The sequence below is a fragment of the Trachemys scripta genome, chromosome 10, assembly GCF_013100865.1.
Source record: "Trachemys scripta elegans isolate TJP31775 chromosome 10, CAS_Tse_1.0, whole genome shotgun sequence".
Taxonomy (NCBI): domain Eukaryota; kingdom Metazoa; phylum Chordata; order Testudines; family Emydidae; genus Trachemys; species Trachemys scripta.
The window spans coordinates 65,327,206-65,340,550 of record NC_048307.1 but is presented as its reverse complement, the minus strand read 5'-3'; the positions used below and the strand labels follow the sequence as shown (position 1 = coordinate 65,340,550).

The following is a 13,345-nucleotide window of genomic DNA, read 5'->3' as shown; positions in this document are numbered from 1 at the left end:
ATGGTAACCCAACAGCCCTGTTCGCTCCCCCCCTTCCGGACTCGTTCTCGCGAGAGCTGGCCAGGCCGGCGCGGAGAGGCCAGGGCGCTCAGGGGCCTTTTCAAACCCAGCGGCTGCGGCGGCACAGGAGCTCGGCGAGGAAATGGCGGAGAATGATAAGCCGGAGGCCGCGGCGCCACCGGGGGGAGTGGAGGAGGCCTTAGCCGCCCCCGACAACCAGCCGCAGCAGCAGGATGAGGAGGCGGCGGCAACAGCGACCGAGAGCGGCGGCAGCGCCAATGGCGTCAAAATGTGTGTGCGGGGCTGGGCCTGGGCTCCGAGCCGGGGGACAAGCGGGCGGGGGCCAGGCAACGGGGCTACCTGAGCGCGGGGATTCAGCGGGCCGCCTAGGCCGTGGTAGAGAGGCAGCCCGTCCTCTCCTTCCCCCCTCCCTCCGCAAGGCTCCTCCTCCTCCAGGAGTGGAGTGGATGGGGCTACACAGTCCGGGGGAGCCCCCATCACCTGGGAGGGGAAGTAGAGCCCCCCCCCACCCCGTTAGTGTTAGCCGTTGTGGTGTAGCTTGGGGGCCATGTGTGGAGGAGGGGATAACGAGGAGGTCGGAGGAGGGGGCTAGGAGCAGGGGGAGGGGAGGCTCATGGGGGCTGCCCTGCGATGGGGTGCTGCGCTAGGGGAGGGCTGCTTCCCCCATCCCATTAGCCTCTTCTTGGGAACACGGAGAGCATGGCCCTGCGGCAAGGCAATTGCATGATATTAACGATGGCGAGGTTTCTCGATGTGATCACTGGGAGCAGTGCGCTTCCTTGCATGGTGGTGTGTCTGCTCGCTGAATCCGAGCCTGTGCGTGTAACACAGACAGTAAGTATGTGAGGATTATATGGGTGGGAGTTGATCATTGCTCCATGGCAAGCCACAGGTCGCTTTTGAGTAGTGAAACCTTTATGCCTTCAAATACCATAACCTGTTCTGTTTATAAAACGCTTTTCTGGAGATGTATTGTAACTTTACATTGCTGCTTTTTTTGGGGGGGGGGGGGTATTCCTCCATCTGTAAGGCCAGGTTGTCTTAGAACCATGAGTCCTCTTGTGCAGGTGGATAGAGAAAAATCTGTACTTGTAACACATTTTGAAAAGGTTTTAAAAATTAACAGCTTTCCTGTAAATTATAGTGGTGCTATTTTAAGATCCAGTAAACCATGACCTGTCAGGGACAGATACCAAATATTATAAGGAAGCTTGGAATTTCAGCTTTCCAATGTAATAAAGCAAATGGATTTTCTAGGGCTGATGGTTCTTGACATCAGACCTTCAAACTGTTACTAGGCTGAACATAGGAAGTCTTTGATCTCAAATCAGTACAACTTTCAGCTCCTCATTTTACCCAATTCACACCCGGGAAGAAAGTATATTTTGTTACAGACTTCTTTTAATACATGGTGTCTGTTTGAAAGCTGCGTTGACATTTGAAATTTTAAAAGTATGGATTGTGGTAAATAAACACACTTGAGGTCAGATTCAGAATAAAAACATTCATAAAAGGGATGAAGAATGAAGGTATTTTTGACCACACATGATATTTGTGTAGATTATATTTTACATACCTTGGGGTAACCTAGGCCAAGTTTTCCTTTGTTGTGCACCTGGTTCTAAATGCTCACACTCCTGATTTTTGTGGTTTGTATTCTTGGTTTAAGGCCATATGTAGGGCCTTGCATTTTCAAACTGCTGTGCAAACATCAAAATGCAACATGGTGGTAATCAGTTTTTCATTTTCTTCTGGGAATGTAACAATTATGGTAGTGACTTAACAAAAATCCTGTTACCCTATATTTTTGTTGGTAGAGTTGGGGAGTTGGCTTATTTAGAAAGCAATGCAAGATATGATCCTGGATATCAGGGTTTCATGTACACATAATCCCCCCTCTGTTCCCCCTGCATGTACAGAAAGCATTGTGTTAATTTTAATGTGTGTCAAAAGACAAATTTCAGTCTGTTCAAATTCTCCTGTAACCAGATAATGCTTACGTGAAAGTGGACAGGTGGACTCCAATCCTGCAATTACTTATGCACCTACTTAATCTTACTATGTTGAGTAATAGGACTACTTATGTAGTCCTGGCTCTCCGAGCTCTGGTCAAGTGAAAAAATTCTCTAAGTTAAAAATTTGCATCATCGGGCACTTAGTTGTGGAACATCCTACACTGCCCCTTTGTACCCACCTACTGGTTTGTATGGATGCTTATGAACAGAACCAATAGAAGTTCCTAGAATAACTTCTTCAACAAAATACATTGAATAACTAGAATTCTGAGCTGTACATATTTTGTTAACTTTCATATCATGAGAAATCACTTGCATATTAAAGATTTGTAATCTTTTTCTATGCGTTCTTTTACATAAGCTTGGAAGATTTATCTTTTATTTATTTTGTTTTTAAGGTTTATTTTCTGCACAATTTTGGATTTAAATGTTTGCCTCAGTTTGTTTCCTACAGATGCAGTCTTCTAGTTAAAATTTAATTACTAGTAATATCTGGAATCAGAAATAAAAATCAGTTTAATTGTGTTTCTTGTTCTTATTTAAGCATTATGCAGTATGCTAATAATAAATGCTGTTGATTGTAATCAAAGTTTAGAATCGTGTTATTGTTCCTACTCAGCTTTGGCCCCAGCACATGTGGATGCATACTACATTGGGTCAATCTAACTATCAAGTGATTGACCACACAGAATGAACAAACAAAAAATCCCTTTACGTAAAATTTGATTAATAACGAAAATTCTTGCTGTTTTGGGGATCTGGGTCAAGAAGTCAAATATAAACACTTACACAACAATAAAAAAGTGCTAGCTGCTCTACAGACAAGTACAGTATGAAGACAAAATCCCTGGCCTTAATTAGCTAATTTATAACTGATGTCCCTGTATTGCTTAATTTCGTTACTTCCATGGGAATTCTGTACTGATTGACTTTTTCTGACTGAATGGATTCCCCACTAAAGTGAGATAATGAAGTTCATAGCTCTTAAAGTTGTCATTTCAGTTGGTCTCCAGACCGCAAAGGTAATGCTGCTTTGAATCCCATTTGGAAGGTTTTCTTTGTAGTCAAGGAAGAAACTATTTAAAGTGATAGCTCATATTTTACAGAAAACATTGCCTCTCCTTTTAGGATGCACAGAAGTTCTGCATCTATGGATTTCTATATTCCTTATGAATGTTCAGGTGATGAGATTGTTTTGCTATATATAAAATATGAAAATACCTACATATGCTTGTTTTTGGATATAATCTCTTTGGCTATTATAGCTTTTTTGGATATAAACTTTGAGGTAATCTCTCAACTAACTTGATTATTACATATTTTGGCTACAAAGCCCATTTCACACCAGAGCTTTCTAATTCTAAGAAAAGTAATTGTTTCAGATTCATGCTCTGAATTCCTAAAATGGAGTTTGGCGTTGTGAATGGATAATAAATGGGACCACACTGTAGAACTTTTCATTTACTTAGCGCAACAGTAATAAATTGACTATTGCACACTCAGGATATGCAGGTTGATTACATTTGAAGGTGTAGTTTTCATGAAGAGAATCTTGGTTCCTAATTTCATAATTCTTCAATAAACACAAACCAAACAGTCCAGCGATGAACTGTATTTATAGAACTGAAATGTGTATTTTAGGTCATTTCAGCTACACTCTGAAAGTGTCAAAATGTTGTGTACAATTTTAGGTCCTGCAAGCCTGTTGAAACAAATACAGCTTGTGAGGCGTTCTGAAGATACTGTTTTGCTCATGTAATAAGTTAAGCAAGAGGGTTCCAAATCCACCTTTTCTGCAATCTTGTAACACTTAGATATGAGAGGAATATTGCATAATCACAACTGATGTTTTATGCAAAGACCTTTCAGTACACTATTTAAAACTCCTAAGTCTCAAGGCTTATAATAACTAGAATGATACATCTCAGTTACAGAAGTTTTTAATAATCAGTTTCTTTATAACACCACCTTGCTGGAACTTGACAGGCATATTAGTAGAGAAGTACAACTTAACTAGACTTCCTTACTGTGATTACAATGGAACAGTGTGGCCTTTCGTTGCAAACTTTAACTTCTTATTTTGTTGCCAAATAAAACAATGTGTTCATGAAATGAGACTGTTTAAAATGAAATAATTCTTAAAATATCTTGGGTTCTAGGGAGTTCTGAATGGTAGTTGCAAAGCTGATAGCATGCAAAATGTGGGATTTGCCCTATTAATGTAGAATTGTACCATTATCTCAAAGCAAAACTAATCTGTCTGCCTCTTGAAAATATAGGGATAATGATGAGGCAGCAAAGGAAGAGAAAGCACCTGTGAAGGAAAAGTATGTTCCAAAACCGAAGGCAATTCCATCTCTTGGAAACAAGAATAGATTCCATCCCTATTCAAAGGACAAGAATACAGGCGCTGGAGAAAAGAAGACTATTAACCGTAACAGAGTTTTCATTAGCAACATCCCATATGACATGAAATGGCAAGCTATTAAAGATCTTATGAGAGAAAAAGGTAACTTACTCCTGATAACCCACTTCATATAGGAAGGGGAGGAACTTAAAATATTTTTGTCCTTTGAGCCACACAGATTTGACTTGCATTCTTTTTTTTTTTTTGGCCTTTACTCGATACGTCTATCTTTTCCCCCACTCTTTCATTTGAGACAACTGCATTGCAAGGGTAGTATGGGAAAATGAAGTGTTTACAATCTTGCCATTTTAGTGTGACAGTAGAGAGCCAACAGCATATGCATGCCCTCATGACTTTTTAAAGAGATTGTGTTTTGTCTAGTTGTAGTCTTTGTAGATTTTTAAAGGGCTATTGTATTTAAGCAATACACTTAGTGTGTATTTCAAAAGATGTTTTGTATTTCCTTGGTGGAATCTGGCTGTGGAATTAACTTTGTCTGCATTGTCACTACTGCCATGACTGACTGTCTGGAGATCTATATTAAAAGTGTGTTACTGCTGTTGCAGTTTTGATAGAGTAATCTGAACACCCCAAATGTTTTACTCTGGACAGTTTGGGGGAAAATAACTCTAATAAGAATTCTGTAAAAAGTTAGATCTGTTATTTTTCTTGAAAATATTGATTCTTTAAAAGTAATGCAAAGCACACTTGGCTTCTAGGCTGTTAAATAATGCCAAAAACTTTTTGTAACTTTGCTTGGTGTATCTGTTGTAAGGTGACATGACTATTTGATTGGTTTTATTCACCGAAACTTTAGAAAGTGTGTGGCTTGCTGTGAAATATTTGACTTGTAAATTTGGTTATTATATTGAAGGCAAACTCTTATGATTGAAGACATTCAGGTAGAAAGTCACCTTAAAACAGCTGTTGTGAGTAGGATGACAAATGTCACTGAAAAGTGCTAATGTTGATGTTCTAATTTGATAGGTTAAGGGACCAAGTGTGTATCTGAATTTGTTCACCAACTATATCATACTGGCCAAAATATGATCTGTAGTATGAATTAGGTTAAATATAGTTGTTTGTATAGCTCTTGAGAATGTGGCTGCTGCATATTTCTGAAAATTAGCTAAATTATATAGCCATTGACAGGAGGTATGTTGGTCTGGTTTTGATTGTTGGTGAATAATAGGTGCTTCTCTGTAGAGTTGTGCACAGGGGCACAGTAAAGCAAGATATTGGTGTTTAAATGCATTGTCTCTTGGTATTTTCCCTTTGTATGTCTTATGTAGTTGGTGAGGTTACATACGTGGAGCTGTTTAAGGATGCTGAAGGAAAATCAAGGGTAAGTGCCGTGGGCAACAATCTGCTAGAGGCTTAAAAGTTCCTCAGCAGTTTTATTTTTGTATAATACCTGTACCAGTTTTTGGAAAGTAAGTTTCATTTTTATTTTATTATGATAGACTTGAGGCTTCTGTATTAGAATCAGTCTGACACTTTCATGTAAATCAAACTAGCTGGCTGTAAGGGTCGAGTTATTTTATAAAAGTCAACAAATGGCATTTACTTAATTCTCCTAAGGTAATACTTTTCAGCCAACACTTTAATTTAGGATTTTTGTTGTGTTCTAGATCTGTTTTATGTAAAGGACTTTAAAAAAAACCTACTGAACTGACAAATTTTGCAAGTGTAATATTTTTATTTGAGTCCAATAAGTATAAAAATGTATAGACTATACTGTTTGAAGAATCTAATTTGAGAGTTTACAGGACTAGTGCGCTGAACACTTTGGTTTACTGAATTTGCCTGTTTTTTAAACTGAATGGAAGGAGGTGGTTGGCAGCCAAGAGAATGCCAGCAATGAGGCACTTAGAGTGAAGAATGTTAAAGCTCCTTTGTCTTTTTTCAGTCAAAAGTTTGAACTATAATAGATCTGAACCTGCTGTATGAACTGAGAAATGCAGGTTTGATTCTAACTAAGCAGGAATAATTGTTGTAAATGATTTCCCTAACATTTGTAAAACAAAATGGTGTGTTTTCAGTTTAGTCTCTGTATTACTGCTCACTTAAAGCAGTCCTAAACTAGTTGCTTTATTAAATGGGTTTTGGTGCAGTCGATAAGTTACTTTTCATGAAAGTAAATTAACTTTTTAACGTAATTCTGAAAGGTACACAAAATCCTTGTATATTGTATGTATATGGAATTTAATTTTGTACTCAAATTTTGTACTGAGTGTGCTGATCACATTCTTTTAACTGTCCTTATATCGATCTGTGTGGCATTTTTCTATAGTCCAATTCTGGTTTGGCTCAAAGAGAATAAAATGGAGTTTAGAATATTGTCTTTTGCTTTTTAATTGTAATATCCACTGAAGTATGTTTGTTCAAAAGACACTAGGTGAAATTAAATTTTGGCTATCAGTAAAAAGCATGTGTTTATAAATTCTGGAGTTGAAATTTAACGAACAGTTATTTAACAATAATATGGAATCTTAAAATTTACGTTTACTGACTCACTCCTTTTTTTTTTTTTTCCTCCTCCCCTTACATGTGTTCACAAATCTCCATCATGGATGTAGGGTTGTGGGTAAGTTTTTGTTTGTGTGTGTGTGTGTGTGTGCGGAAAGACACTACTATACAAAGATTCTGCTAACTTTTTAAAATTAACTTTACTTTAATACTCTAAATATTTTGTTCCTTCTTAAGTGTGGTTGAATTCAAAGATGAAGAATTCGTAAAGAAAGCATTAGAAACTATGAACAAATATGACCTTAGTGGAAGACCCCTGAACATTAAAGAGGTATGAATGTTACTTTGTTTTAGCTTGAATTGATTAAATCTTTTCTAGGAACACTTGAAGTGGCTTTACACTAACATTAGGTGGTCTATTAGCTATACATAAGTTCTACTTTCTATAGTGGAGAGGCCTCTTATGTTTCCTTAGACAGCCAGGGGCCTGTTGGTCCCCTGGCATTGTGCCTTCTGTGAGCTAATGTGACAAAATCATGATGTGTCCTAAAGACTGTAGTATGCCAAAATAAACAAATGCCATTTATTTATTTATTTATTTATTTATTTATTTAAATGGTAGATACTTCCTAACTTCCTACCACTTCCCTCTTTCATCCGAGGCTATTGCTTTCAGTTTTTATACTTTTATCAAAATATAACTCTTAACTCTAGTCTGCCAGTCAGATTGTTCTGACTATTTTGTAGTGGGATGGGGGTGGAAATAGGGTGATTGTGCAAATTGAGATCTCAAATAAGTGTTAATTCTCAATGTAATATATAGTGTTGGGTCCTATAATAGTTCTTTGGAATGTTCTGCTACATTTTTAATCATGGAATTAACAAATAAAATAAAGTTCATTGAATTAACTCAGTGCTTGGAAGAAGGTACTAGACTGACAGCCCATTAGATTGAAATCTTTTCTACTTGTCCATAGGCTAGGTACAGCATGTGAAGTGGCAGTGCACGCTTCCTCCACAAGTGCTTTGCCAATATGCCTCAACCCTCATCTGAAAGGACCCACCTCTAGAGGTGAGGGAATTAGGTCTCCATGCTAATTAAGTGCTTGATCCCTCTGCTGATGCTGACAAGGATATTAGTTGATTTTGATGGATTTTTGTGGAATTTTAAAATAGTTCTCTTTTTGTTCAACTGTCAATCCTGCTGTTGATGAATATGTTAGCTTTACTTTTAAATGTGTTCTAGGATCCTGATGGTGAACATGCTCGCAGGGCATTGCAGCGTGTGGGAGGACCATTCCCAGGAGGACATGGACCTGATATGGCACCTGGATTGATGAATTTACCCCCTTCAATTCTCAATAATCCAAACATTCCTCCTGAGATTATTAGTAATTTGCAGGCTGGCAGGCTTGGGTCCACTATTTTTGTTGCTAATGTAAGTTTAAACACATATTTAAAAATGTTAATGTCTAGTCTATCTTAAAAAATCTTTATGTTCAGTAGTACCAATCTCTGTGAATGATACAAGAGTATCCACTCTATCTCTTCACTTTAAAAAGAAATGCATATGAACTTTAAGGTCTGGTATTTCTTTTCTGAAACTGAAGAGAGAGTGCATGCATGAGTCCAGATTTGGATGTAAAAACGAAATACGTTAAATGGATTTTAAGGAGCAGCAGACTACTACTAGTAGGTCTCTTTGAAGGTCTTCACTCTGCTGTAGTCCTTCCTTGCAATTTTTTAAAATAGTATTTACAGATAGGTTTATTTCCAGTAAATAACTTTGGCTTTTCTTTACAACTGAGTGTATCTGTTGTCATGTGTATCCACCTTGTGCAGAGAATCTTGCCAGTTACTCTGCATTAACACACACTCTATTTTACATTATTATTTCAATGCGATCGTTTATTCTGATTCTCTTACTAGCTCAGAATTTGCACAAATTTAAGAAATACTAGAACTAGTTTCCTGTTTCTCTTTAAATGCAAACTGGTACTTAAGAGAATGCAGGTACTGCAAAAAAAAATTCCCTTCCTAATCACCATGTTAAAAGTTGAGGAGGAGGGAAGCATACAGAAGTGACATAAATTCATCACTTTTAAAGAGATTTGACTTGTTAGACTCACTGTGGTGGACATGTGCTATAAAAAGTATTGTTTTTAGGAGTTTAAAAAGTTACTATGCTGTAAAATGTCTTCTAAATTATTTAATGAGAAGAGATAAATGTATTGGAATTGTGTAATTTTGTATATTCAGCTTGACTTTAAAGTTGGCTGGAAAAAACTAAAGGAGGTGTTCAGCATTGCTGGAACTGTAAAACGTGCAGATATCAAAGAAGACAAGGATGGCAAGAGTCGAGGAATGGGAACAGTCACTTTTGAACAAGCAATTGAAGCAGTTCAGGCAATATGTATCCTTTATTTTTTTTGAGAATTAGTTATCTGGTTAAAGGAGCAATTTGTTAAATGTGGATTCAGTTTGTGTTGAATGGTATATGAGTGTATGTGATTGATTTAAAGCTACACTATATCCATTTGTATTGTAGCTGGTTTGTGTGCATGCTAAACTTCAGTTTCTGTGTACATGAAGACCTTGAATGCACTTCACAAAACAGCTTAGGTGCCTAAACTCCAGAATTAGGCACGTAAGTCCACATGCATGGCGCCACTGAAGTCCACGCAACTCCTTCTAGGTTTTAGACCTTAGGCACCTGGACGCCTAGAGTAGAACTGGACATGCCCCAAGTCCCAGAGCAATTCATGAACCAGGGGAAGATAAGAATTCGTTGGTTTGTATGGCTTGGGGCAGCCTCCAGGCACACGCACCAGATCAGATCCCATTCAAAATCCAGGTGGTGTTGCTGGTGCCTACCTTATAACTGTTCGCTCAGTGATTAGAGCACTCTGCTGGGATGTGGGAAAACCAGGTACAATTCTCATCTCTCCCACCACCTCTTTGGGAGAGAGGGTTTGAACAGAAAATGCTCTAACCCCTGAGCTATGGGATATTCTGATGTGGGGCTTCATCAGCTTCTCTTGTTGAAGCCATTCTATAGTGGATAAATGATGAAAGAATGGAGCATGGAGACTGTACCAGGTTTTGCAACTTCCGAGGTGGGTGCTCTAACCACTGGAATTCAGAAACATTCTCTTTCTCTTGCCCAGTGACTGTTCAAATGTAGGTAAACACTTAAATAATCATGGGGCTGGAGAGAGAGGGTGACTCTGCAGTCCAGTAGTTAAGGTTGAAAAAGGAGCTGATTTGTTCAGTGATTGTCTATAACTGTCATTCTAACTAGCTGATCTTCTTGATTGGAGAAGGGGGAAGGAAACCACTAAGAAGGGTGAGGGAGGTGGGTAAGCTAAATCATAAAAATGAGTCTTTAAAACTAGTTAGGCTGCCTTCAGTATTCAGATCAAACTTCTTTGACTTGGTCTTCAGCTATGTTCAATGGACAGTTCCTGTTCGATAGACCCATGCATGTAAAAATGGTGAGTTGTCTGCCCGTTCCCTTGTACCTTAATTTTAGCTAAGCTAAAATGTAGTGAAATCTCTCCTAATAATACTCATTTCACAACAGGATGACAAATCAATTCCTCATGAAGACTTCCGTGTGGTGGAAAACAAGACGACACAGTTACCTCGTGAGTATGGGCTATAATCTTTCTTACTCCTTGAACTTCTTATGTTATGATGGAACTGTATTATGTCTGCACCAGAAGGCATGAATGATGTTTGTAGGGTCTCATTATGGCAACAGAAATCCTGACTCCTGATGGTGATACTTACTGTGGTTTTCAAAGGTGGCCTTGGAGGTATTGGGATGGGACTTGGACCAGGAGGACAGCCCATCAGCGCAACCCAATTGAGCATGGGTGGTGGAATGGGGAATATGGGTCCAGGAGGTGAGGATACTTTTATTTCTTTTCTATATAATGTTAATGGTTCTTGGTCTTGCCTCAGGAAAAGTTGTCTGCTCTAACAAAGTAAACCTTGAATAGTGTGAATTTGATTAATTGACTTACATAAATTACTCCTAGGGGAATTCTGCACAATACAGTATTTGCGCAAAATTAATGTTCTGTGCAAAATTTCGTTTTAACCCCACAGAAATGGGCTGCAGAGGTGCTGATGGCCACTTGGGGCCACTGGACCCAGCAGAGCCCAGCTTGCAAATAGAAGACACTCCAAGGGGAAGCAGGAGGGAGTTGAAGGGTTCCTGGCAGCTGCAGTTCCTGGCATGCCCTGGAGCAGGGGTGACCAACTTGAGCCTAAGAAGGAGCCAGAATTTACCAATATACATTGCCAAAGAGCCACAGTAATATGTCAGCAGCCCCCCATCAGCTCCCTTCCCCCCGCCCCGCTCCAACGCCTCCCACCTACTGGCAGCCCTGCCAATTAGCACCTCCCCCTTCCTCCTGATCACCTGTTTTGTGGTGTGCAGGAAGCTCTGGGGGTGGCGGGCACAACAGGCTCAGGGGAGGGGAAGGGGTGGAGTGGGGGTGGAGGGCATGGTAGGCTCAGGGAAGGGGCCAGGAAGGGGTGGAGTGGGGGCAGAGCCAGGGGTTGAGCAGTGAGCACCCCCTGGCACATCAGAAGTTGTTGCCTGTAGCTCCAGCCCTGGAGCTGCATATTCACTTCTGAAGAGCCACATGTGGCTCTGGAGCCACAGGTTGGTCACCCCTGCCCTGGAGGAAGGAGGCGGCATGCAGGAAACTCCGTACAAGCACTGGACCCAGCATCAGGCTGTTTCTCCCTCTGAATCCCTGGGCTCTGGGAGGATAGGGGCATGAGTGTCTGAGGTGGAACTGGGCCCTGGAGGGAGTGTGGGGGTGTCTGGTCCTCAGGCAGGACTCGGGGAGGGGGTCAGAGAAACAGCAAGTGGTTGTTGTAGGGGCTTCTTTAATTCCTGGGAGAATTTTTTTTGTCTGTATTGTTAGACAAAAATTGCTGACAGTATTTTGAAATTAATTACCCAAATAATTGAAATTGGTGGTGTTTTGATAAAATATGCAGAATTTTTAATTTTTTGGTGCAGAATTCCCCCAGGAATAATAATAATAGAAATGTTTCAGAGTAGAAATATAGAGAGAGCTTTTTCTGTGTTCTAAACTATATGTATAACTTTTGGTTGAAGGTATGGGAATGGATGGCCCAGGCTTTGGAGGAATGAACAGAATGGGAGGAGGTATATGTATTTTTTTTATTTCTTTTCTGTTAACTTCTTTAAAATATAGTATAGAAAACATTTTTCCTTACTGCATAGGTATCGGTGGATTTGGTGGAATGAAAGGAATGACTAACATGGGAGGATTTGGCGGAGTCAGCAGAATGGGAGGTGGGTGAACTTTCTCTCTCTCTCTCTCTCTCTCCCCCTCTACTTTTAATCCATTATTGTTGTTAAAACTCTGTTTTTCTTTACATAGGGATGGGGAGTGTAGATGACTTCAGAGGAAATATGGGCAGTGGAATGAGTGGGGGCATAGGAACTGGCATGGGAGGCATGGCAACTGGCATGGGAGGTAAGTTAGCAAACTTAAATGTGAGCTCTTCAGAATTGTGCTTTAAACTACTTTCCCTTTACATGAGCAGTCATGAAATATGTAATTTATGAACATCTTATGTTGAAAATATAACAGAAAATCTATTGCAACTTTTGCTTGTTTGTTGGTATATTCTCAGCAGAAATGTTCCGTGGTGGAATGGGAGGAAGTATGGACAGAGATTTTGGTCGGAGTGACATGGCAATGAACCGGGGCTTTGGAGATTCGTTTGGAAGAATGGGTATGGTAATTCTGTCAAACTTGAGTTCCTCCTGAGCAATCACAATGTGTTGCAAGTACTTTATTTCTTTTGACAAGTAAACTGACTAGTAAATCTATCTGCTCTTCACCTTCAACCTCAGTCTCCAAAGAGCATTTTGGTAGGTGCTGCAATCAGGATAAAATTTAGATCTTTACATAGATGGAAGTATGGTGGCCCTGTCCAAAACAAATATATATATATTTTTTAAATGGGGGAATGTTTAAAGAGAATATTTTAAGTTAACAGAGCTAATAACTTTGAGTATTTGAATAATCGAAATTCTAGGACACCTTTCTGGAAACTGCATACCAGCTGTTCAAATATTTGTCTTGCAGTTTCTGTGGCCCTGTCTCATTAGTGCACACTAGACAGGTTATCCTTCCCGTTTATGTAAATTGGATAGGAGGCATCCAACAGTGAAATTTACCGTCTTTGTCTCCTCCCCTTCTTCCTTGCACAGGCCCAGTCTGCTTCCTTTCCTTTTTTGATGCAAGTCATACTCCTGGGGGAATTCTGCACCAAAAAATTAAAAATACTGAGCACAATATTTTAAAATTCTGAAAATTTTATTTGTCAAAATAACACTAAATAATAACAGCAGTTTATTTTGGTAATTTATTTCAAA

The 13,345-nt window shown here is 39.5% G+C and overlaps 1 protein-coding gene across 4 annotated transcripts in view; it reads left to right on the top strand.

Moving 5' to 3' along the window:
- MYEF2 (myelin expression factor 2) overlaps nucleotides 1–13,345 on the top strand; it is a 25,074-nt gene continuing 11,729 nt past the window's right edge. Inside the window, exons 1-15 of one of the 4 annotated variants that reach the window (XM_034783817.1) lie at nucleotides 1–84; nucleotides 221–291; nucleotides 4,316–4,545; nucleotides 5,736–5,788; nucleotides 7,023–7,030; nucleotides 7,150–7,243; nucleotides 8,159–8,350; nucleotides 9,172–9,325; nucleotides 10,357–10,406; nucleotides 10,496–10,559; nucleotides 10,719–10,820; nucleotides 12,053–12,103; nucleotides 12,182–12,253; nucleotides 12,342–12,437; nucleotides 12,598–12,699. In XM_034783817.1, the coding sequence (XP_034639708.1) occupies nucleotides 1–84; nucleotides 221–291; nucleotides 4,316–4,545; nucleotides 5,736–5,788; nucleotides 7,023–7,030; nucleotides 7,150–7,243; nucleotides 8,159–8,350; nucleotides 9,172–9,325; nucleotides 10,357–10,406; nucleotides 10,496–10,559; nucleotides 10,719–10,820; nucleotides 12,053–12,103; nucleotides 12,182–12,253; nucleotides 12,342–12,437; nucleotides 12,598–12,699 (1,423 nt within the window). Of the gene's footprint in view, nucleotides 292–4,315; nucleotides 4,546–5,735; nucleotides 5,789–7,022; nucleotides 7,031–7,149; nucleotides 7,244–8,158; nucleotides 8,351–9,171; nucleotides 9,326–10,356; nucleotides 10,407–10,495; nucleotides 10,560–10,718; nucleotides 10,821–12,052; nucleotides 12,104–12,181; nucleotides 12,254–12,341; nucleotides 12,438–12,597; nucleotides 12,700–13,345 lie in introns of all 4 variants that reach the window. The other 3 variants (XM_034783816.1, XM_034783815.1, XM_034783814.1) reach the window with 3 other exon arrangements.